The sequence below is a fragment of the Syngnathoides biaculeatus genome, chromosome 21 (assembly GCF_019802595.1).
Source record: "Syngnathoides biaculeatus isolate LvHL_M chromosome 21, ASM1980259v1, whole genome shotgun sequence".
NCBI classification, from domain to species: domain Eukaryota; kingdom Metazoa; phylum Chordata; class Actinopteri; order Syngnathiformes; family Syngnathidae; genus Syngnathoides; species Syngnathoides biaculeatus.
In genome coordinates, this window is record NC_084660.1 from 4813784 (window position 1) to 4839454 (window position 25671).

Consider the following 25671-nt stretch of genomic DNA (forward strand, 5'->3'; position numbering starts at 1 on the left):
TGGGGATTTTTTTTCTGGCAATGCACAGATTGGCTGCCTCTTTTTTATGCTTTGATTTGTAGCAGGTGCAGCAGAGTGAGATCATCAACCAACGGCAAACTCATGCTGCTCAAAACTGACCTGGAAGGCATCTACAAGTTTGTACAGGGTGAGCGCCAAAGGATTTTGTTTTATTGCAATTGTGCTTGCTAAGAGAAATTTGTCATAAAAGTCAAATTCAGAGGAGGGTTGCCAGCTTTCTCAGTATTTCTTGCATAACATCTTACCTTATTTACATTTAACGGTTGTAAATTACGACGAGGGTTTCTATATTTCTTGTATATCATCTTACATACATTAAATGGTAGAATATTATCATGAGTACTTTCTTAGTTTTGGCCCACCTTTGTGCATGAGGGAAATGTGGCTGCAGTACAGCGCTACTACCAAGCATTCATTGCTTCTATAGCGCCCCCACGTGCCTGTTTTTAAAATGACAGCAACTCGTCAGCCATTACGCAATATAAATGACGAAGGCGGAAATGGGCGGGGCCTCGGGTCCAATCTTGCGCCCTCTGCTGTTCCAATACAATTGCTGCACGAAGGCGGACATTGGTGGCGAAAAATGCGCTTTTACGGTCACTTCGTAACGAAAAGGTACCCTCAAGTACTTCCAGTTTGCTGCTGACGCGACGCGAGTGCCGGGACCGCCGTCCTCCGCGATAAAGGGTATGCGAAGTCGACGTGCGCGCGGTCAAGTCCAATAGGCGGATTCGTGTATGCCGCCATGCATGAATGTAGAGCAGTGGGTGTATTTTTTTTTTTTAATTCGTCGTGACGAAGTAATCGTGTGATTGAAGTAATGTTATTTTTCTTTTCCAAACAGCCATAAGTCGTCGTCACTCCTGCGAAGGTGCGCATGCGCGGAAAACAGGGGGCGCTCTTGACAACATCCGCGAGCGTGTTAACGAATTCTCTTTGAAACATCAAATTGGGATATAGATTTTTTTTTTGTTTTTTTTTTTTGCGCAAGGTCACGATGAAAATGAAAGCATTCCAATGAATACAGTTCAATAGACGTGCTTTTCATTGTGACCGGCCAGCGACCAGTCCAGGGTGTTGCAGCCGCGCTAATGAGGATAAGCACTGTAGAAAATCCGTTTGGCTGGTTTTCTCTCAGTTTATCCATGGGGATGTGACGCGCGTTCGGGGTCATGCGTTGCCGGAGTCCATTTGTACCCTTTACAGAGACCGTCCTGCTCTGCAAGTGTTTGTTTTTGGATGACGTCAGCCCGGGGGTCACCGACCGTCATCTTTCGTCCTGTCTTCCGTTCCGTCGCCTACGTGCCACTTTATCCTTATTCCAGCGGTTCATCGATTTTTAAGGCATTCTTTCCCAGTGGCCTCACCCACTGGACGGAAAGTCTTGTCTGCGCCAATCTTGAGAGCCATTTTGTGCATAAATGTCACCGTCACTTTTTTACATTTATTTGTCTGACAAACATGTCACAGGGCCACTCGGGTTTTATTTTTTTCTGAACACTTTGGCCAAACTGTTTTGGCGTTTATTGTGATGGTACTCTGAGCGCTAACTCACTTATTTTGTAAGGGGCACTTGGTGTAAAATGTTGTTGAAAAAGAACCACTGGTTCCCCTCCTCTGACATGCATGAAAAAACAACCCCCCCCCCAAAAAAAAAAAAAAAGAGACAGCGGCGGCAAAAGTACAGGCTGTCTACAGTACAGGAAGTACACGCAGCCACTTCCTCCTGAAGCAAAACAACCCGTGTGCTTATCGTAGAATTGATGTCTCTCCCCCCCCCCCCCCTCGCCCTTTTCCTTTTGCGGCCTGTCCTCGTCAATGGCACACAGACGGCGTGCTCGACGCCCGCTCCCTTGCTAAAACTGCCGCCATGTCCCATCTCCTCCTCCCGCGTGCACCGCCCCCTCGCTCTCTTCGCCAGCATGCCCGAGTAGCAGCCTGGAGATGAAGGAGCTAATTAATTTGATTTAGGCAGTGGAAAAAGCAGCCGTCCTCCACACTGAATCAGCCCCCCCCACCCACCCACCCCGCCCCCTCCCACCCCAAACACATGCACGCACACATTATTTTCCACCTATCCTTCCCAGTCTCCTCTGGAAACGTGCGCACGCTGGGCCCTTCTCGGTCTCTGGCACGCATTTGCTTCCCCGGGCTTACACAACGCAGACCGATTTGGGTTTTGCGCGGCGATTGCGTCGGCCTTCGGGTTCTTGCGTCGGCACGCTACTCGAGGTTTGTTAGAAGTCCACGACAACTGCAGGCCAGACTCGTTTAAAAAAAAACCAAAAAAAAAACCGCGCAGGCTCTTGACATCTAATTACAGGTTTCCTGTGTTGTATTTGCAGGTCAGGCCCGCTGTCTGCAACATCCGGCATGCGAACTCTCGAGTGATGCCGAAAAAGGTGAGGATTTGTATTTTTGTACTGCTTGAGCTTAACCCAGTTAGATTTTTGTGTGGTGTGGCGTACTCCTCTCCCATCTATGAGCGATTCGCAGCTCAGTGATTTGCCTATTTGCAGATTTTTGGGGGGGGGGGCTGAACCGGTGACAAACTGTTATTTGCTGAAGGGGGGGGGGGCCTATTCGCTGTTTTGGGATTCAGGCTAAAGCCTTGTAGAGTATAAAAGTACTGTACAGTATTTCTTAAACTCCATCTTGTTATCTTGGTTCCGTGGAACTTAAAGGGGAAATCCACTGGTTTGCACTAACAATTTATCCAATAGGTCACACAATATGTACTCTATTTTGACAATGTGATGTTAAATCCTCTCTCATTTAATAGTGTTTTGAGAAGATTTTTATCGACAATTACGAATTTTCAGGGGCGCTGCCATTTTCGCGAGTCACACGACCTACGTGCGCGGATGTGACGTGTACCGTGGCGCAACAAAGGCTCGATTACGTGGGACACCATTTATGCCCGGCGCCGATTTCTCGGATTTATCCTCATCTGATGAAGAAATGGCAGCATCGGTTGATCGGGAAGACGGAGGAATACTTCCATACACAGCCGTGAGCGGCACCGCGTCCCATGTAATCGAGCCTTTGTTGCGGCGCGGTCCACGTCACATCCGCGCACGTAGGTCATGTGACTTGTGAAAATGGCAGCGCCCCTGAAAATTTGTAATTGTCGATAAAAATCTTCTCAAAACATTATTAAATGAGAGAGGATTTAAAATGACATTGTCAAAATAGAGTATATATTGTATGAACTATTGGATACATTGTTAGTTAAACCAGTGGATTTCCCCTTTTAATTGAAGTGAATTGAGGAGCTTCATGTAGTGCTATGCTGCCATCTTGTGGACTCTACAGGCAATTCTAAACCTTATTTGATTTTGCAAGTTCATCAGTTCCTCTCTACGATTAGCGGGCAGCACAATAATGAGGCTCTCCCCATTGACATTAACATTAAAGATAGCTTGAGTGGGGGGGGGACCATTTGTAAAAGAAGTGGGGGGAAAAAAAAGAACGCTGGAAAACACAAAAAATGCATTTGTGTTAGCTTTCATGGAAAATGCATATCAAGGATTGGGAGCAGAATCCTGTCGCCAAAAATCCGAAAACGTTGCGAATCGTCAAATTCCACATCAGACAGCAATCGTTCAGACATTTTGCCATTAAGTTTTTAAAAATCAAATTTCAGAATGATTTTTCTCTGAAAATATGATGACCAGAGTCAATCTGCAAGCGTGCGAGCGTAAACATTTGTCACGCCGGTAACATATGCGCGCCAGCATCCTTGCATTTTTGTGGCAAAACAACGGCGGCCAGACTGCTGCCTCGACCTCGACGAGCCGCCGCTTCCTCTGGAAGAAAGCGCTGACACTCGAGGCCTTTCAAAGTTTTCGCCCCTCCCGCTTTTGAAGTGCGTCCAAGTCAGCTGGAGAGCAGGTTAGTCATCCCCTCTCGAGGTCATTGAGGATGTGTGCTGACCAGTGTTGGGAACATTATTATTATTATTATTGTTTTTTTTTAATTAATGCATCCACCTTGGATGTTGTCCCTTGAAAAGGGGCTTAAAAACGGAGATCATTATTTTGAAATTAACCTGTTTTTTTTTTTTCTCATGCAAATGATAATCCGTTAACAAAATGTGATGAAATTTAAACCCGTGGTAAAACTGATTTTCTCACTATCTGTACAGCATGTGGAAAGCCATTGCGATGTTGAAGCGTTTTATCAGATAAAAAAAAAAAAAAAAAAAGTGACCAGAAAAACGTGTCTCGCTCATTTATCATCTCTGTCGCAGCGTGATGTTGCTTTGAGTGAGTCTGCTTCAGGTTAGAGCGGTCCTGGGTTCAAATCCCGACTCACCCTGGGAGTTAAATTTTTTTTTCCCCTCAGGGTTCTGTGATTGGTCCAGGGTGTACCCCACCTGTTTCCCCTAAAAGCGCTTGCAAAAAATATTGCCAATCATTCTAGGCCTCAAAAACAAATACACAGTAGTCAGGTTTGTCTCTAGTAACTCTAGGGAATGCTCAGCAAAAAAAAATATATATATATATAAAAAAAAAAAAAAAAAAAAAAGCACATTCCGCTTCCTCATTCATTTTGAATGGGAGACACAAAATATAATGAGCGCCTCTTATTGGGAGCCAACACCGTCAGACTGCTAAAATTGGGCCAGATGTGTTTACACGCTGTGCTATTTTTATGTTATCTCTCTTCAGCCTTGATTTACCCCCCCCCCCTCTCTGCTACACTGGCCTTCAGGAAGGGGAAAAGCTTTGCCCTCCAGAGTGCCCTTGTCGTGATATGTACAAGGCGTCATGTGATTATTCATATTTATATCCCATCAAGTGCAGCGGGCGCCATAAATGACGTTTCCTCCCAATTGAAAATACCTGTAGTTCCCAAATGTCTTACTAGCATTTATTTGACAAAAAAAAAAAAAAACAACAACAACAACTGCGACCATCTCCCACAATCTTCCAAAATGGCGACTGAACAGAACAGGTTTGAAGTGGATTTTCTATCGCGTATTTCTTGTGACGTTGCGGTATGTTTTTATTGCCAAATGCGCCAGACTTGTCCAAGAGGGTTCTACACAGAGGTCTCAACTATTTCACGCAAGGATACGTACACGGAATTAAGATTTTGGACGGAGCGGGACGCAATGTCAGAGAGAGAGAGCGAAACGTTGGCGATCGATGCAAAAAAAAAAAGTTTGACGCCTCACAAACTTCATATTGAAATCCAACAGGATAAAATAGTGGAATCGTACTGCGCGTGTAAAGCAGGGTGAGTACTTTTTACTTGGAAAAATCACGAGTAATATCATTGTAGTCTTTTGAAGTGAGTGGGTGTATTCATTTGACTTGGCTCGTCATGGAACCAAGTGCTCTGTCTTTAAAGTCCGATGTGATACAAACAGGCAAATAGACATTTCTCTTGCATGATAAAGCGCATTTATGTATCCATAACCTGACTCTTTGGCATAAAACATGACACACTTCATTCAGCAGGTCGGTGATACGCTATCAAGGTGAAAGTTGTTCTCCTGCAATTTATAAAGCACTGATAATAATGAAATCAAACTCAGAAGATTCTTCTCCCTCACTTCCCTTCGAACATACAGCCTTGTGTTTGTCGATATTGTCCACATTTAGTTGTACGTGCGCTCTTCCGCTAGCCTTTATCCATTGTAGACACTTGGTCGTTTTAGGCTTTGAAAAATGAATCAACCGAGCAGGATATCTTTCATCAGAATTGCACGTTCCCCAAGCGCATCTGAGGACCATTTTCTTCGTAACATTAACTTTTCCAAGCGCACGCTACTGACAACCAGCATTGCTTGTGGGACAACATGGCGACAAAAGGGCCACGTCAAGCCAGGCGTTAAGACAACGCGGCTATCTGATTGGCTATTATTGTACGAGTGATTGATAGGTCGGAAAGGTCCATTAGTGTGCTGATCAATAACCCGGGCCCCTGAATGGCAAACAAGTTCCGCAAAGGCATCGTGTATGTGCTGCTGTTCAAAAGCTAACACCGTGCAGGTCCGCTTACCATTTGGTAAACGTTTTTTTGGACCGCTCAATTGCCTGAAAGTGGCTGCTCTTTGCAGAATCTTTTGTGAAATGTATTTCTACTACACGCCCTCTACGTCAGTGTGATTCTCGCTAACGTTTCTATTTACGTACGGCATGATCTTAGCTTCCCCTGCGTGTGGGAGTTTTTGTCTTTTTGGGGGAGGGGGAAACTTGTTTTTTTTTTTTTTTTTTTTTTTTTTTTTCAGTTTGCCGTTCAGATCCATTTGTCGCTCGGTATCACAGTTTGAAAAGCCGTAATCACGTTCGGGCCAAAGAGCCACGAACGGGCCTAGCCGGAGGACAGGGGCGCCGCTGGTGAGCACGCGCGTCCGCGCAAATACACGCATTTGAGCTATTGTCTTTGCCAGAAGGCACATTGCTTCTTCCAAACTTATTGCTTTTTTTTCTTTCTTTTTCTCTCCTCTTCTTGCTCTTTCCACCGAGAAGTAATGCTTCGTCACGTGTAACAGTGCCGAAGTGAATGAGTGCTGGTGGCGGGTTAAAAAAAAGTTTGCCCTCCAACTCCCGAGAGCCGTCAGAGAGGTCACAGGAACAACACCCAATCCCGGAGTGGTTCCCATGGCGACCAGTGTGGCGACTCACAATGAGAGAGAGAGAGAGAGAGAGTGATGAAAGGGAGTGAGAGGGAAAGGGCAGGAGGCGGGCGGGCAGGCGGCTGGCGTCAGGATTCAGTTGGTGAATTCGGCGGGGTGGGGGCTTGGTCAAAAGGACAGTGGGAAGTAGCGTTACGGCACCAGAAAATTCTTCCAGCCCTCTCGTACTTCATCTTGTTACGTGTCCGCAAAAATCCTCACCACCCCAAAAAAACAACATATTTCCATTTCTGTAGGGCCACTCGATTGTCACATAAAACGGGTTATTGGCACGTGGGCGTTGTTGTGTCGTTGAAGTCGGACCGCACCGCGGGCGTGATTAGCACACATATCGTGCGCGCTGTACTCGAGACGACCGACATAATACGGCGTACCGATACTTCCGCGGACAATTGTGAGGCCCGTTGGTGTTGACCGTGCGCATCGGGATTTACGATCCTACTTTTTTTTTTTTTTTTTTTTTTTTTAACATCTTAAACATTCGTGAGCATAGGCTTTGACTTGTTTTCTGGCGAAAATCGCTCCGGTTAATCTTTGAGACACATCCGGGGAATCTGGAAGAGAGTAAAATTGTTCACATTTGGCCAGGCTATTGGTACGTTTCTACCCAATTTAGTGTTTCTGCTTGTCGGCCTGACTTTTTTTTTTTTTTCTGAGCAGATCGGGAACGAAAAATCTACACCTCAGGATAAACCCGGAAAATGAACCTTTTAGAGACGTCAAATTCTCAGGGCTCCCGGATTTGCGATTGTTAATGTCGGAACAGGTTTAACGTTTCTGATTGTCGGCGGAGCGTTTTTGAGCTGATTGGTTGAGGATGTGTTGATGGGCCTCGCGTTCTCATCTGTGGCCTACAAGTCAGGCTTTACCTTCTCGGACTTTCCCTCCTCGGTCAACGTGGGTCTTCCTCAAGTACCTGAACTTAACGGACGCCCGCTACTCAACTGCAACCTGCCCTTTTAACGCGTCCATTTACTTTGGACTGCCCTCCCCCCCCCACCCCCGGCCCCTCTCCAACTTTCACAAGCGCGTTCCGTCCGCCGTTTGCCTGCCGCCGCTTTGTCCTCTCTCGCCGTCCGTCCGTGTGTCCGTCCGTCCCCGGGGTCTCTGCGACTTGGCTCGGTTCCTGTTTGTTTTCAGCCATTTTGGGGACTCGCCGCGCTCGTGACAAACTGCTTAAATGGCGTCCTCTCGGCTCGCTCTGCCTCTCCCTCCCTCGCCCTATCATTGGGCTTTGTGTATATAAAGTTGTGTGTGTGTGTGTGTGTGTGTGTGCGTATGCGTGTGTGTAGAGGGATAAAGGGAACAACACTTCCAAATAAAAAGAAGATTGGATTCAGTTGGGTGGGGTGTGAGGGGAGGTGGGTGGTGGTGGTGGGTTCCCTTGCAAGGGGGAAAAAAAAATGGGAGAAACACTCAGTGGTGTGTGCGAGGTAAAACCTGGAGAGAGAGAGAGAGAGAGAGAGAGAGAAGGAGGGAAGGAGAAAGAGAGGGCAAGTTGGAGTGTGAGAATCGCTCCTGCCCTCTTGTCTTCATACACCACCAGTGTACACTCTCTCTTTCTCCTCTCTCTCTCTCTATCTCTTGCCTTCCCCCTCCCTACCTCTCTCTCTTCTCTCTCTCTCTCTCTCTCTCTCTCTCTCTCTCTGTCGGCCACAGACGGAAGAGAGAGAGAGAGAGAGAGAGAGAGAGAGAGAGAGAGAGGACACATCGCAGCAGAGATGCAGCAGGAGGCTTTCCGAGGTACGTTCTCCTCTACGCTCGCCTTCCCGGCACCCGGAGAGGGAGAATAAGCGGAAGAGAGGCCGACTTGTGCTGTCAGCCAGTTCCTGCTTTTCCATTAGAGGGCTGGGGGGGGGGGGGGGGCTGTTGATTTGTTTTGTTTGTTGTTGTTGTTGTTGTTGTTGCCATGCATGCGTTGGGGCGTGAGCGCTGGTGGGTGTGCGTGCGTGCGTATTCACGCATGCTTGCGGATGGCGATTCGAGCGCGCGCGTGCTCATGAGCAAGCGCGGTGGCTCCCTTATTCTGCATGCGCGCGAGTGCGCCAGCAGCGAGGCCTTCGTCGCCCTCATCCTCGGCCTCTGTCGCACTTTCTTTTTTCTTTCCGAGGGCGGGCGGTGAAACTTTTGGATTCATCGGAGCGCGTCGCGTCTCGGCCCAGGGGGCTGACAGGTCAGAACGTGCGCGAACCGGACTTGGTGGGACCCCCTCAGGCTGCCAAATCTCTTTCCTTTTAAGTGTTCCTGTGGCTTGTTTTGGTTGTAAGGCCGCCCCTTGTGCATGCGTCGTCCATTTTAGCAGACAGCTGTTGTGCTGGAGGTTGTTGTTGTTTTTTTTTTTTTTTTTTTTTTTGTATGTTTGTTATTGTTTATCAAAACAGCCAGCCATCAGGTGCCAGCGACTTGGCATTCTGTGGTTTCCATGGTTTCCAACCACCCCAGTCCTCAATGTATGGAAAGCAATGCTAGAGGGGTAGAGGTCATAGCTGTATGTTTTGGTGTTTCAGCCCAGGGGTTCTCCCAACTTTTTTAGTCCTTTTGGACATTTTTCCTAGAATCCCCCCTGCCCCCTACCATAATCCTAAAAGCAATTAAACCTCAGGCCTAGTTCGGTTTTTGGCTTGTCATGGTAAATTTTCAAGATTTCTGTTTTTCTTCTTGTACCACAATGGTTTTAAGTAACATTTGTTCCACCTTTCAAATTCTAGTTTGTGCGCTTAATGTGGAGTTCGCAAAACTCAAAACGTCAAAAATGAGTGTTGGGATTGTTGGGGGACATTCTCAATACCGCCTTTCTTTCTTATCCAATCATGGAAAAAAAATATTATTTTCAATAATGTTTAAAAAAAAATGAAGCTCCACATTTGACCATAAAAAATAAAAAGCGCATAGAAATAAATACACGCCCCAAAGGTATGGGGACAGTGGATTGCTTTAATTTTTGTATTATTTTTTTCTCCAGTGAGGCCCCTCCATATTGGTGAATTTGCCTCTCCGGAGAAAAATCTTCGCTCTTTTTGTGCTCGAGCCAAAGCCATGTCTAATATAAAAACATTTCTTGCATCATCATGTGTGCCAAGGAGTATATTGAACAGGAGGAGTTTCGTTACACCAAGCCACGTAGTCTTGTTTTACCCCAGAATTCCCCAAATATGAATATTCGCCCCGTATGAATTGTTTACAAGTTGAACTATCCCACAACTGTGATCCGACAAGACTTTAATAGCTTAGCACTTGGAAACTTCTTCAAACATTTCTGCACCCTCCAAAATTGAGTGCAGTAAACAACTGACAGCGACGTGAGCAGATAAATATTTACAGTAGTTTTTATCTGCACAGATGCACAATGTACAGTGCCTGTACATACAGTAAAAGGGTTTGAAACTGCTCGCTGACGAGACAGAAATAGGCAAGTCTATCCTGAACTCTAAATGTTGTCCATGAACGGCCCATCTACTAGTTTTGATACAGTGTTTACTCCAAGTACCTATCCAAGTATTTTGTCAAAACTATTGTGAGCCAAGTCAGACATGGGCGTCACCATGACATTATCCCTCTTGCGCTGACTATTAGTTACAAAGCGAATCCGGCTGCTGTTAGATTTTGCGATTGGATGAGCGTGTGTATGGAGGCCGAGCACGGCGGAAGTTTGGTTGAGCGGACAACGCGTTGCCGGTTGGTTCTGACGTTCTGGCTGACGCTAACCATTTTTTGTCTCGCGTCAAGAGACGCTACTGTTTGGTTAGTATCATGTGCACCGTTAACTGTATTTTGCCACGATAATTAAAAGATTGTTTTTGGACGTAGTTTTGCCATGTTACAGAAATGGTGGCTTTTTTCCCCACCCTATTTCTTCTTTTGGGGGGCTTTGCGTCTTTGCTTTCTGCTCCAGCCTGCTGCGTGACAGAGCAGCATGCTAAAAGTCTCAACGCTAGCACACGGGCTGCCGTCTCGTCCCTTCCGTCTCATACCAGTGGGCCTTTGACGGTGGGTTGTGGGAAGTTCAGCAGCGGTTCTTCGCACATTCCTCTTTAAAGACGGCCAACTGCTGTTTTGATTCGGGCCCCTCCGGCCGCCCTTCACGGGGGAGAAAGCCCAACCGACACCTTTCCCGTCCCGCATGCGCCAAGCGACTTGCTCGCCAGCTGGAACGCCGAGGCCCTCACATTCCTCTCTACAGGCACTCCCCTCGACCCCTCGCATATACGCACACACAAAAACTACAGACATAATTACGCATTCTGCTGCTTGATCACTACTTTTATTTTCAGGATAATGCATGTTTATGGCTCGTAGGGGACGTGAAAGATGTTGACGTGCCAAGGCATTGCGTCCACGCTTCCAGTAATCCGAACTTTCAGGATAGCGGTAATTCCTTGGACGTGTCTGCTGTGGAAAACCTCACAGTTACACAGAATAGCAGAAAAACCGGGGGTGGCTAAAGTATGGCAACTGACAGCTCGCGCCGTTCTTTTCGAGCCCACTGAGTATTTACATTATCATGGGTCCTGTAATTTGTTCCATTCATTCAGTTGCTTTTTTTTTTTTTTTTTTTAAACCCAAAATTGGTTGAGCTATATTTTTCTTTTTTTTTTTTTTTAAATTCATCTTATTCAACTATTTCGCCATTGATTTAATGTAAAAGATAAATAGTAACATTATGAATAATACTGTGACGAATAATCATTGACTTTATCTTCAATAAATTAAAAATAGTAAAATATACTATTTAAAAAAATATTTAAGAGCTTGATAGAATTTTTGTTCATTGCAATAAATTAATTGTAATTACCTTGATTTAAAAAAATGCAGCTCAAGTATTCTACTATTGAAAGAGTTTTTACATGTTACATATTTAATCCTGTTTTATTTTTAGAATAAACAATTTTACATATGTGACCTACACATTTAAACTACAAATAACCTTGCTAACACGTGTGACTTTCTATTAATTTTTCTTCATTAAATAATGGGCTAATTGTTTTGTTTCAAATGTAAAATACACATACATATAACATTTATTTGTACTCCAATATATTAATAACAAATTACAAATGAATAAACTTTCAGATTAGATTTATTTGTGTTTTGAATATGTTTTTATTTGTATTTTCCATACAGATTTGAACTTTTTTTTTTTAATCGAATGACCTGGCTGATCAGTCCATTTTTAAAAATTCATCTATTCACAGATATTGGCATGTTTTTGTGTTCTTTCCATAACACCCCATTTTTGAAGTAGTGCATCTCGGCTAGTCAAAGATCACAGTTTCCCGGGGACAAGCTAAGTTTAGCATGGGTTGTTATCAGCAGTTACGGAGAGTCTTTGCCTTATGCCTTATGTTTGAAGGTGCGTTACATTATGATTCATATAATATGTTATGGGGTGCCACAGTGGATGACTGGTTAGACTGTCTGCTTCACAGTTCTGAGCATTGGGGTTCAAATGTGTGGACTTTGCATGTTCTACCCGTACCTGCGTGGCACCCCCCACATCCCTGAGCTGTGCATGATAGATTTATTAAAGACTCTAAATTGCCCGTAGGTGCGAATGTGAGTGTGAATGGTTGTTTGTTTGTATGTGCCTTACGATTGGCTGGGAGCGAGTTCAGGTTGTACCCCGCCTCCTGCCCGCAGGTAGCTGGAATAGGCTTGTGACTTTTGTGAGAATAAGTGGCTCAGAAAATGGACGGATAGGTGGATGGCGACTTGTCCAGGCGACGCCTTTTGGTGTGCGATTTGGCCAATGGGGGCAGTATAATAGTCATTAAGTCTGTTGCTTGAAAGGTTGTAACACGGTGACCAGCGATAACATTTCTTAGCCCGTCTGTGGAGTTTTGCATCGGTTCTTACCATTAAGCATGTGGAAGGTGAAGTTGTGTGGTTGTTTTGATGGAGATGCAGTTCTTTGTTTTGTTTGCTTTGGCAGTAAACCTCAATTGTGTATGAAATCATTTTTAGCTCTATATGATTAAAATGTGGTAAAATGGCGTCATTTTTTTCTGTCTTTTTCTCAAAAACAACCAAATAATCTTAGTTGTGCACATTTTAATCATTTGCAACAGATGTACAATTTTACAAAAATTGAATGGACTTTTTTTGTGATGAACTTGTAATTTGGCTCAGTCACATTTCACGACACGGCAGTATTTTTATCGATGTAGTTGGACGAGTTTGAAATTGTATGATTGTTTTGGGATCATAATTCGGGGGAGAGCAGAGTTTCTGCTGAATTGCAGATTTGTTTTCTTTTTCACGTTACCATTTTAATGTTGTTGTTTTTCTTGCACAATACATTAAATTTTAACATTTTCTTAACATAAAAACAACTGGTCTTTTTCAGTGCTGGAACCGATTAATGGCATTTTAACGCGCAAAACCGATTCTTACTGCAGGACCAGGCAGCCGAACATGACTTGCTTGGAAGAGGGGAGGGTGGGGGGTGGGGGGTGGGGGGGGGAAACAAAAGTGAGGCGTAGGGAGACATTTTCTAGTGATTGTGCCTTTTCCCCGAATGGAGGGCCTGGCTGTCTCTCGCTGGCAGACGCGGTATCGTGCAGCCTGTGCCTTTGCACAGCGCTCGTGTGCGTCACAGGGAGATGAAAAAATAGCAGGGGGGGGGGTGTCAGTGAGGGAAGCTGGGGGGAGTGAGCGTCGCACGCACTTTCCCGACGCAGGCGTCAGATGAGATGGTGACATTTTTAGCCTGAGCGCCGTCTTTCGGCCGAGTCCGCCCACTCGGAACCGAACGGGACGCTCGCCGTCAGGGATTTCCCGACCGGCACGTCGCTTGGGCGCCACAATGGGGGGCCTGTATGGGAACCCACTGCAGCTTTTATTCGATATCCTCGATATCTAGCCAAAGGTCCATTTATTAGTAGGCTCATTGTCCTCACTACAGCACATAGTCGAAGGACTAGGGCGCGCTTGTAGAACTATCTTCTGATTTTTTTTTTTTTTCCCTTTTCAAAATTATTTACAAAGGTTTTCTCTTTTTACTTCTTTTGGTGGAGAACTAGACCCGAAAACCCAATTGGTGATTTGACCCGGCTTATTCAATAAAATAACTGTAAACGTTGTAAAATGTGGGTTAAAAAAAAAAGAGTTCACGGTTGGTTTCCTGGCGGGCGGGGAGTCCACCGTATTTTCATTTACTGTGCTTCATGTTTTATAATGGCACTCAATTGTAGAACCAGTGGCACAGATTTGCCAAATAGTACACCGTTTTGCCTCGCTAGTAACCTGTAAAACATTCATGCATGTCATTTACTTCCTGTCCATCCCGCCTGAACAGCATTTGTTGTTTCATGAGAACGCAAACATATTACATCTGCGTTTGGTTGGCAAAATTACGGGCAGTTTGGAAAAGGGCAAATATTGGCGATAAAAACCGAAGGACGACTGACAAATCGGTTGAGCCCTACTGGTCTCGTGAGGACAAAAAGTGTACTTGTACACGGACCTCAAACTTGAGTGTAGCGATGAAGGATTTTGCCGAAAACGCAAACCGTTTTTCATGGGCCGCTGTTGGCAGCTGCGGCAAAGGCGTTGCGATATGAGACGTGCTCGTTGTTCTGTTTATTAACAACCTGCGCGTCACTTCCCGCTTGGGCACACTTGTCACCTGCCCCCATACGGGGCCTACTTTTGTTGACGTCTGTTCTTCAGGCCCGCGGGGCATGCGCGCTCGGCGCTGCACACACGCTGGGCCTGTTTGTGTGGCTGTTGTTGTGCGCGTTTGCCCGGGCTCATGTCTGACTGTTCCTGTTTCACATCTACCCCTCCTCATCCTCCTCTTCCTCTCTGTCTCGGGCTCGCTTTTTACGGACGTGTTCACATTCACTCCCGATCGACAATATAGCGCCCTGCCTTATATAGCGAGTTCGCCATTTTGGAGTGCTGTTTGAATGTGGAGTGAGCAGGTGGGTAGAATAGCTCAGAGTATAACACAAGGAAGAGTTTTATAGTTTGAAATAATTACTCGAGTAACTATTCAGTGATAAAACAACTAATCAAGTACTGAGTAACCTACGAAGAAATGAGGTTTTTTTTTTTTTTTTTTGTCAGCATGAATATAAAATGGGAATTTACAAATTTAACTGTTGCCCAACAATTTAGAATTTTCTCTGTTTACACTGATGAAACCCCAAACTTTCAAAGTGGAGTTATTGGGGGCTGGAATGTAGACATTTTTAGGCAGATGCGCAGTTGACGGTGCTTGATGCTGATTGTCCTTTTTATCGGGTTTTTTAAAATAGAATGTGAATCTGAAGCCAAAGGTGTTTGTGCGTCTTCTGACTGCACGGCACACTTTGTCGCTTCTGCCATGTTCAGGCCGTACCTGATTTGGTAAAATGACAATTCGCACCCACACATTTGCTCCGTGGATGGCCCTGCGATGTCAAATGGCGAGCCTTCATCGGCACGCTCTGATTTAATCATAAAAATGTGGAGTAACGGTCAAGGAAGGAATGGGTGGTACAGAGAGAGGACGTGGGCAAAAATAAAACAGAGGAGTGCTGATATTAAGAGGCTCCTCTTGCCCTCGTTCGCTTCAATATAGCCGACGTGGTACGGCAATCACGGCGTCTTCTGCAAGCTTTGCCATGATTTTTATTAATCTGTTCATTTATGAGTATAGTTACGTGTTTTTGTGACGCTCGAACTGTATAAAAAATATTATTTTTTTTTCCCCCTGACTGGCGTGAAATCCGATGATTGTACTTTACAAAAACGAACAGTAATGACATTATTAAGTGGAACGAAAAGAAATTCAACAGTTTTTGCCACGTTTTACTGCTCCTTCTGGTGAGCGTAACCAAAAGTAGAGAAACGCATCGCAACACGTAGGGACAAAAAGTGCTTTGTTTATATTCACTTTGCGCGCTCATCTTAAAACAATGTCATTACAATTGATTTATTTGTGTAACATTTAATACAGATGGTAATTATGCATTGGAATTATGCGAAAGCGATGCCTTTAATATCGCGCCTGAGGTATGTTTGAAAACTTACTAGTTTGACTAATGAGTGAACTATATGGTCCTGGATCTAAAAATCCCTGCATCGGGATTGGGATGTACGAAATGAGAGAATAATTCTGAACAGCCTTTCTGTCGTTCCTTTTTCTATCACCCTTTCATTCATTCTCTCTCTCTCTCTCTCTCTCTCTCTCTCTCTCTCAACCCCCCCCCCCCTCCCTCTCTCCTTCTTCTTCCCTCTGCAATAACAGTGCTGACCTAGTTTCTGCTTGTTCAGTGCTGCCTGTGGAATTTTACAGCGGCCTGCCTTCCTGGCTGCCTTGCCGCTTGAAAACGCAGGCAGCAAAGCATGACGGAGGATTTTTGTCTCTTCGCGTCATTTGCGCTCTTACGCAGGCTCCCCCATCCCCCACCCCCCTCGCCAATCAGCATTCTTACAAATTGCCTCTCTTGAATAAGTAATGGCTTAACACTCGTTGCGAGTTGTGCGACCGGCGATCTCATGTGTGGCACGGTCACATGCGTCGGCCGGGCCTGCGGTTAGAAAGAAAAAATGCAAAATAGCTTGTTGTCTCGTGTTCTATCCGGTCGCAGAGGGCGGCAAGACAGACGTCTGCTGTGCAGTGGCAGAAGTAACGGGGTTCAAATACTTTTCTCAGCTGCCTCTACGGTACTTGTGTAGTTTTCTGACCACTTTTTTTTTTTTTTTTTTTTTTTTAACCTTTGGCTCCCAACATTTGAAAACCAGATGTCTGAACATAATACTCCTCACTTTGTCAAAATATGCTCATTACTTTTATGTACCGAGGCAGATGAGACGTTGTCAAAAAGACTTGAATAGAGAGAGGTGACATGAAACGTGGTTGAGATCTTGATTGGGGAGGGGGCGGGGGGGTCATCCTGGGGTCTAAGGGCACAGTAAATGGAATTGTCACGCAGTTATGGGGTTCAGCCACTAGTTTTACTTTGGCCGCGGGTTTTGTCGAGATTCAAAATTTGAATGCCGTCGCAAATTTGCAGCTGTAATTGAAGAAGAAAAACTCAGAGAAAGAAATACATTCCCAATCCATGGCCCGTTTTAAGAGAATTGTTTGGTACAATAATCATTTGTAGCGAATGGAAAAAATTGCCCAATATGGGATAAAAATATACAACCCAGCTGTATTTTTTTAGTTACTATCATTAGCTAATTTTTATTTCGGGGCGGGGGGGTCACTCAGTTCACCACGTTAGCAAAGCTATGGAAACTCGTATAGATAGCATAAAGGTCAAGCCAGTGCTAGCTCACTCTTAATAACATGTACCTTGATATGTTTTTTTTTGAATCAGTACGTTTACCTCGTTTTTTTTTTTTCCCCACAAAAGTATCAGCAATTCACATTTAATAAGAGTTCTTCTGCCGCCGTGCAACTTGGATGCAATCGCCTTTCTTCCCTTGCCCTCGTAATCCCATTAAATTCCTATCCGGCAAATTCTAACCCTTTCCAGGAATGTCCAACAAGGGAGAAGTGGAATGAGACTGTGACTGTTTTTATAAGCGATAGGGCTATTCATCTGAATCTATCGAGGAGTCGTGATTAAAATGGGTGGGGACTGCGAGGAGTTGTGTCACAGATAAGCAGTGGCTCTCTGGAATATCTTCTTGAAGGCTTGTTTGTGGTATGCTGAAATCTGAACCTGTACCGTCGCACGTTGAACTAACACCCGCTACCCCACCCAAGCCTCCCGCTTCCCGGTCGCCATTCCTGGTCCTGTCCAGCATTGCTGCTGTACCATGACTATTACCATTTAAAAAAAAAAAAAAAAACGTTCTTTGCGTGCCAAAAAAAATGTACTCACTCTTTAACCGCCCATTCCGCAAATACATTGGTACCTAGACTTACAAATTTAATTTGTTCCCTGAATGTGGTCAGTCTCAAATCAACGTTCCCCATTTAAATGAACGTAAGTGCCATTAATCTTTTCCAGCTCTCTCATAAATACCCCCATAAATGTTTTTCTTCGTAACAACACACTACAGTATTTTGCTGTATAAAAACATGCGGTCATCACATAATCAAACGGAATAATTGTCATAAAAAAATATTTTTAATTCAATTCAGAGGACATTGTGGGACTCCAGGTGTACGGGATTTGGCCACAAAGGGGAGCTATAGTGCATTCATGTATTGTACATAGCTTTGATGATTAAACACAAAGACTCTTCGCTCTAGTAATATAATATTCCTTTTTTTTTTGCAGCGCAGAAAGAATACATGCCTATATTGTTGTGCACTGAATCTATTCAAGTATTTAAAAGTTTTCTAATTACCGCAATTTTCATGCTGGTTTTGGTAGTCCATCGAAGGCATTTTGCATTATCCGATCTTGCTACGGTAGCGAACTTTCGTTAGACAAAGTTGTGTGCACAAAATACCATACTGTATAACGCAAATCAAAAAAATTGACCGACTGATTGTTGTATCTTGAAAAACTCGGAAGTTGGGACAGGTGCAATTGAATGAAATGAAGTGCTTATTAACAGAGATAAGAAGCTCGTCAATTAAACGAAAGGAACTAAGATTGAAATGAAAATGATCCCATTTTACTTCATGGTTCTGAAAATGACCTGTTAATCATTGATTCTTTCATACTTATCTTTGGTCATCTATTCATGGTCGAGGTTTGTAGTGACAGCTACCACATTTGTGCACTCTTCCGCTAGATGGCCGAAGGTACAAGTAACCTTCGGATATGCCTGTTGCCGTTCAAACAACAGAATCAGAGCAGATGTTCAAATTCGCTTCTGCAGCTTTCCAAACACCAACCAAATCGGTTTGGTGGGTGTAAATATTAGACCAAAACAATATCGAATCAATCTGGTATTTGAACACCACCTTGATCTCCGTTGACCTTTGCTTCACTCCCTCTTTGCACTTCGACTTTGTTTTGGCACATTACACTTTGACAGATTTTCTTTTTTCAAAAGTTTAATCCTATGTTTGCCATTATTCTAGGCAGTCAAAGAGAGTACATATTTACTTTTCTGTCTTTTCCTTTCAGATTTCGGGTGCTGGTCATGGTGTCCGGGGTGAAGGTGTGGGACCCCCTCCACGCGGGCCTAATTCACTCTCGCCTGAGTGAAGGACACCTGGGTTCCGCGTTAGCGCCCCCCTGCGCCCTCATACGTCGTGCCGCCGAGGACTCCGCGTCCCTCCAGAGTCAGAACCAGACCACGTTTTCGTCCACTCCTTTCACTCTAATAGCCGCAGAACCCCATCATTCACCTGTTCTCTCAGACCGGGCCAAACCAAACCCTCAGACCAAGCGAGGGGAGGGGAAAGGGGTAACCCGTCGGCTGGAGATGAAGGGGAAAAGGCATTGTAATCGAGGAGATGCGGTGATGGAGGACAGGCCGGAAAGCATGGCCGACGGAGCTAAAAATGCAAAAATCACCCTAAGCTTCCCAGTTAGCGCCGGGCCCCTCCCGGCCTCACTGACGTCATCCAGCTATTGTCGTAACGCCGCGTCATCCTCTTCCCCACACAGACGCCGGCCTTCTTATAAGAGCTCAGACGAGGGGTCTCTATGGAAACTGGACTCCACCATGGACGTAAAGCACAGACCTTTTAAGCCCCAAAGGCACGACAGTTCTCCGTCCTCGTCTCCCTCCTCATCCCCAATGACTGTTCACGCACTTATCAGAAAGGATATAAAATCCCCGCCTCCTCTCAAGTGCTCCAAACTGTCTCCAGAGACCCAGTTTCACAAGTCTGCGGGAGGATGTTCTAGCTCCGCTCTAGCGGGCTCATACGGCGGAGACGGATGGGACGAGAGACACAAGACCGCCAACGGCGCAGCTTCACCCTCACAAACAGCCCAGATACTCTTCAGCCTGGGCACCTCGGCCTATCCGAGAGGAGGCGGGGACGCAGAGAGGAAGGCGAAGATTACGGGACGACCAGCTGGGAAGCTGGGAAGCCCTCGCGGACCAAGTCTACACCCACCCGCACTCCACCTCCCGCCCCCTCTTCCGCCACCCCCTCCTCCCCCATCTGAGGGGCTCACTGCACCCCCCCACTCCTCCTCCTACTCCCCCACGGACAGCCTCAAGCCCGAACTGATTTGTGGGGTTTGCCACCGACTCTTCAGCTCGGCCTCCTCACTCACTGTCCACATGCGGCTGCATCGTGGAAGCCGCGCCCTCAGCTGCCGTTTTTGCGGCAAAGTCTTCATCCACAGCAAGCGACTGCAATCTCACGAGGCCTCCTGCAGGGTGCCGGGGCTGCCTTCCCGCATGGGCCCGTCTCTTGCTGTGCAGCCGAAGGAGGAGCCATTGGAGGAAGGGGAAGTGAGAGTGGAGGAAGCGGAAATGGACATGAGTAAGGCCAGGCCGGAGAAAAAAGCAGGTAGCCTGTTGGCATGTGTGCAAGGCGATGATGATGCCGCAGCCACAGAGCTCCTAGCGAGTGACGAGAGCCATTTTGTGAAGGTGGTGGACGGCAACGTCATTTACTTCTGCTCTGTGTGCGAGCGCTCTTACATGACATTGTCCAGCCTTAAGCGTCATTCCAACGTGCACTCGTGGCGACGCAGGTACCCGTGCCATTACTGCGACAAGGTCTTTGCCCTGGCCGAGTACCGCACAAAGCATGAGGTGTGGCACACTGGGGAGCGGCGTTACCAATGCATCTTCTGCTGGGATGCCTTTGCGACCTACTACAATCTCAAAACTCATCAGAAGACCATTCACGGCATCAATCCCAGTCTGATCTCCAGTGAAAAGACAGCCAACGGCGGCTATAAGCAGAAGGCAAACGCCCTCAAGCTCTACCGCCTCCTTCCCATGCGCTCACAGAAGAGACCATATAAGACTTACAGTGACACATTGCATAACGGCCTGCTGATGTCACCGGCTGAAGCCCCTTCCCTTTCTCTGCCGGGCCTGGGCTGTGCTCTTGGACCCGGGGACCTACCAAGTTTCATCGGCGGGAACCACCCTCAGAGCGTCAAGCCTGACCCTGACGGCTTGTCTGATGACATCCTCATTGCTGAACACAACCACTCTGGGTCGCCGCTCTTCCCCCAACCAGACTCCCCCCAGCTTAAAAAGCACGACGAGGCCCCCGAGTTAGAGCTGCATCGAGGCGGCTCCAAAATGTCCAGTAGCGGCAAAGCCAAAACTCACAAAATGGCGAGAGACACGGACTCACCAAGCATGCCCTCTGTGATCACATATGGACGCACAAAACCCTCTGTCATAGTTCACGGAACCGCTGTGTCATCCTCTGTCATTGTGCACAGCAACCAGCTATCCCCTGGGAGTGAACAAAACAAACCTTCTGAAATCAACGTCAGTCAGACCTCGCACAAGGTCAGCGCGAGATCATTAAAGAGACAGAGGGACGGCGCAGACAGCCACCAAAAAAGGTCCCGAGATAGCTCTGATCCGACAAGACAGAATGCAGAGACAGATGGGTCCTGTTTTAAGTCCAGAAAGTCCCACAGCAAGAATGACCTATCGAAGCCAAAGCAGCCGTCGCCGTCGGTGGACTCACTTGTCAAAGAGACGGGCCCGCTCTGCCAGATCACTGTGCGTATTGGGGAGGAGGCTATAGTGAAGCGCAGCATCTCCGAGACAGACCTCAGGAGAGACAAAAGCCACTCTCCCCCCAAAAACAAAAGAGGTGAAGCATCTTCGGTTAAGGCCGCCCAGCATCACAAACACCATGTCCACAGGCGGGCCAGCCAGGGGCAGGAGGAAGATAAGGGAGGAGATAGCAAGGAGGAGGTGGGCGAAAACATGAGCAACTCCTGCGACGAGTTGAGGGAGTACAACTTTCGCCAAAAAGTGCGTGAGCAGGAGAGCGACCACGACACGGAGGACAACCTGTGGCGACCTTACTACTCCTACAAGCCCAAGAAAAAGGCGCAGGCACATCTGCAGAGGTTCAAAAGCTGGCAGCGGAAACTCAAGTTTAAGCGCGCTCTTCGGCTGAAGAGGAGAGCGGAGAAGCTGAAAAAGTCTGAGAATAAAGAAATTGGGAAATCACAAGATGAGGAGGAGGAGGAGGACGAGGAGGGCGGAAAGCCCTCAGAGGCTGACAAGGCTGGATGTGAACGAGAAGACAAACAATTAAAGGAGGCCTCCCATGAGCGCTCCGCCCCTTCTGCGCCATCCCCAAAGCCTCCTCTCGCGACCTCCATCGCTGCTACGGGACTCAAAAGGCGGCCTTGGACCAATGGGAATGCTGCAGAGTGCGCTACATGTGGCTGCTGGTTCTCGAGCACCAGCAAGCGGGACCAGCACGAGCTGAGCCATCTTCTGGAGTTTGTCTGCCTCTTCTGCCGAGCCACTTTCCCCTCAAGGGACAAATTAGAAGGCCACCAGAGGATCCAGCATCCCAAGCCCGCCGACATATCCGCAGCCGTGCAAAAAGTGCCACTCGGCGAGCATCCCACTGTGGTCAAGCCTGAGTATGGTGACGAAAAGCAAGCTCAGGTCAACTTGAGTAACTCGAGTCCGCCCCGCCTAAGCAGGAGAGCGTTGTCAAGGCACACCTGCCCACAGTGTCACAAAGTGTGCAAGACGTCCTCTGCGCTCAGTCGCCACATCCGACGTCACGAGTTCACCGGTTCTCCAGAGAGGACAAAGGAAGACGACGGTCCGGAGCCCCAAGCGACGGCCGAGAGCAAAGACAAGGTCTGTGAAAAAGGCAAGGTTGTGTCAGTCATAAGCTACTTGACAGCAGACCCCCCTAAAAGTGCTGACTCGTCATCATCACCAGACCATCACAGTGAACCAACATCCCAACACTGGCAAGCGGAGTCCGGTGACAAGCCTGAAGTGGCAGAGCGCACGTACCTGGAATCTGAGACGAAGCTCAGCCCAAAGATTAGTGAGAGCCCTGTTAACCTTGCGCCCACTAAAGCTCAACCCCCCGTATCCACACCCCCCAATCTCCAGACTGTGCTGGTCATGAACGGGCCCGAATGTTTGGACTTCTGCACCCCCGGCAAACGGAACCCAGACAAAATGGCGAGCCCTGTCCACGGTATGGTAAACCCTCGCACCTCAGCTAATGTACCCGTGCTGCCACAGACCAGAATAACCACTGCTGCCCCCCCTGTTTCCGTAGGAACCGCTAACAGTTCGGATCGGGGAGTTTTGGCACGAGATGGGGTCATTATGGACAGAGAGAGGCAAGCTCGGAGCGGTATGCTTGTGCGCGGCAGCTACCAGGAACTCCCCCTGGTCCAAGCTCTCCGAGTTCAGTCACTGTCCCGCAGTCCGTCTCCCAATGAAGCACAAGACCTGACCATGTCCTCCATCCTAGCTCGAGAGAGGGAGACAGAAAGGCAACGACTACAAAAGAGGGCGCTCGAGAAACGGCGAGAAAGGGGGAGAGACAAAGACCAAGAGAAAGACATGGAACGGGTCCAACACTTGAGTCGACATGAACAGACCACAGTGGACCAAACAACTCTATTAGTTCCCAAAGAGGAGCCTTTGAGTCCTGTGCCGTCCCCGCAACATATCCCCACTATAACCACTACAAATGGGCCTCTGTCGCACAGACACACTCCAAAGTCTCCCTGCCGTCCTGGACTCTTAGCCGGAGCCAACCAACAGATCCAAGAGCTAGACCGACTCACGTTACCCAACAGCGGGGACCGCCCCTCCGCCCATGCTCTCCTCCTCCCGCGGGCACCAAAACCGCCTGAGCCTGAGCGTCACAACGCTCCCAGGGACGGCCAGCATGTGGAACCTGCACCGGTGTGCTACCCTGTCCAGGATTACCCCCTTCCCCTTCTTGTACCGGACACCTATCAACCCAATAAGAAGCAGGAAGACAACCTCCTTGTGTCCTCCTTTCCTGCCGGAGCGCTTCCCTTTGGACCTCTGGGAAAGATGATGGTCCCTAACGCCGCTGACTTGGCCAAGCTGCCGTTCTATCCGGACCCGTACCAGCTCCTCTACGGCTCCCAGTTTCTGGCCTACCCATACAATGTGGCGGCTCTTCCTGTGGCTCTCAACATGATGGCGCCCGGGGCAGACAAGGTGGAGCCTCTGCCCTTCCTACCGGCCATCTTCAACTATACCGCGGGTGCGGGTCCCTATATGGGTGCCCCGCCGCACCCGCTGGTGGCCAAGCCCAGCTTCTACGGTGGTGGGAAGAAGCAACGAGACGGCAGCAGCAACAAACCATAGGACGCCCAAAGGATTCTTCTATCACAACGAGGATAGGACCGGGGAGGGAAGGGGTGGCCAATGTTTGAGTGACCCATCCTCACCCCCTCCCTCCCATCTTTGTTCTCTGCTGTTTTGCCGTAGTGTGTCGTAGCTCTAGAACTTGATTCTCTCACCTTGAATATACAAATGAGAACTGCGTACAAGGTGTTTTCCTCCGGCGCCCCGTCAGTGTAGCCCGTCACAGCCTGAGCGCCGAGTGACTCGAAGCCAGTTATAGACACTACTTACAAACGCTTGGGGTAGTTGGGCTTTGGGGTGAAATTTCTGGATGGAAACTACGAAAACCTTTACAGGTGGAGTTTGACCTCAAAACCTTTGAATGTCCAATTGTTCTCCGTTTCCGTGATTTTTGCACAACTTGCTGTTCTCTAACAAGGAAGAAGTCCAATGTCAAAATTCAAAACAGGTACTTGATCCATAAATCGAGCTCATCAATATTCCGTTTCATTTAAATTTGGTATTTAAACAGTCCACTAAGTCATACCGCAGCAGATGTCACATTTCCCACGACCAGGTCAGAGTGAATTTTAGGTTCATGCTGAAATTTCAGCCCAAAGCCGTGTGAAGGTTTTGCCAGTGGTGCGTTTGAGCAGCGCGGGCACGAATCTCCGCAGACTCGCGGTGGTGGCGCGCGCTTGTATCGAGGACAGTTTGTACGGTGACGCGCGTGCTGCGACTAATGGGATCTGCGCGTGTGCGGCTCGGGCCAAACAGGCAGTATTCCTCCGCTAGTCTGCTTCGCACCAGTAGTGCGTCAAAGAGCCACGCGTGCAGAAGGGATACGTCGTGCCGGAGAGTGTGCGACAACTCGTCTCGACACGCCGTGTGACTTTGTGGCCAGACGACACTGTGGGACGTGTATAGCATAGTTTATACCTTATGTGCACAAATATAGTCAACTAGTGGTCACTCAAAGGGGGGCACTTGTAGCTGCTTTGGATATGTAGCTGGTCACTGGGTTAAGAAATGCAGGCTGGTAACTATTGCACTTCCCTTCATCTCGTTTCCTTTACTACGCAACAGAGGAAATAAAGATTTACCCCCCCCCCCCCCCGCCACTCTTGGAGTAGAAGGACAAAAAAAAAATATCTAAAGGATTCAGGGTATCGAGGTTTTTCTAGGTGAGGAAAAAGGAAGCAAACATTTGACTTCTGATGAGGTTGAGCTCAACAGCCAAAGTGATGCCTGGACATCCCCCCCCCTCCCCCCATGTCGTTACGTTATCGCTTGTATGTTCAACGATGTTGCTGGTTAGGCCCCTCCCCTCTTGTGGCAGTGGCTCCGAGGGGCGGGGGGGGACCTCAACCTAAAGATATGAATGTATATTTTAGTGATGCGGTCAATGAAGTACAGCTGCATTAATGGTAGACTATGGCAAACCTTTTGAGTATTTCTTCCACGTCCTTGATAGCCACTTTAGAAGTCTGTGTACTATGATGCTCTTTGTCCTGGCCAGTAAGACAATACTCCACACTAGGAGTACGACGAAAGTGTAGTAGTGGAATTGACAGTTCCATGTTTTACTAGTAATGTTGTTTTTTTTTTTTCCCCACTACTACACAACTATATGTTACTAGTGAAGTAAACTGTGCCTACTGTGGAGCACCAACAGTAGGGCAATACGTGGACGGACAATATCACAAAACTCGCAGACGTGTTCTTTATCCTCTGCGAAAAACAACTACTATGACTGCAGGTTACTAAGAAGCCATGACATCTAAAGACACCATTGTACTTGTAAAGTGCTAGATGTTAATCGAGGTACATTTTTAGAACTAGTAGCACAC

The 25671-nt window shown here is 47.2% G+C and overlaps 1 protein-coding gene across 6 annotated transcripts; it reads left to right on the plus strand.

Moving 5' to 3' along the window:
* Window positions 1-69: 69 nt before the first annotated feature.
* Window positions 70-25436, plus strand: zbtb4 (zinc finger and BTB domain containing 4). Of its 6 annotated transcripts, XM_061808841.1 has the most exons (4): window positions 533-636; window positions 2367-2423; window positions 18694-22685; window positions 22770-25436. In XM_061808841.1, the coding sequence occupies exons 3-4, from the start codon at window positions 18710-18712 to the stop codon at window positions 23840-23842; spliced, it is 5049 nt and encodes a 1682-aa protein (XP_061664825.1). In that variant the 5' UTR covers window positions 533-636; window positions 2367-2423; window positions 18694-18709; the 3' UTR covers window positions 23843-25436. The 6 variants fall into 6 exon arrangements, with proteins under 6 accessions (XP_061664821.1, XP_061664825.1, XP_061664820.1 ...); XM_061808837.1 differs by lacking the exon at window positions 533-636 and adding an exon at window positions 70-148 and having other exon boundaries at window positions 18694-25436; XM_061808836.1 differs by having other exon boundaries at window positions 18694-25436.
* The last annotated feature ends 235 nt before the right edge of the window (window positions 25437-25671 follow it).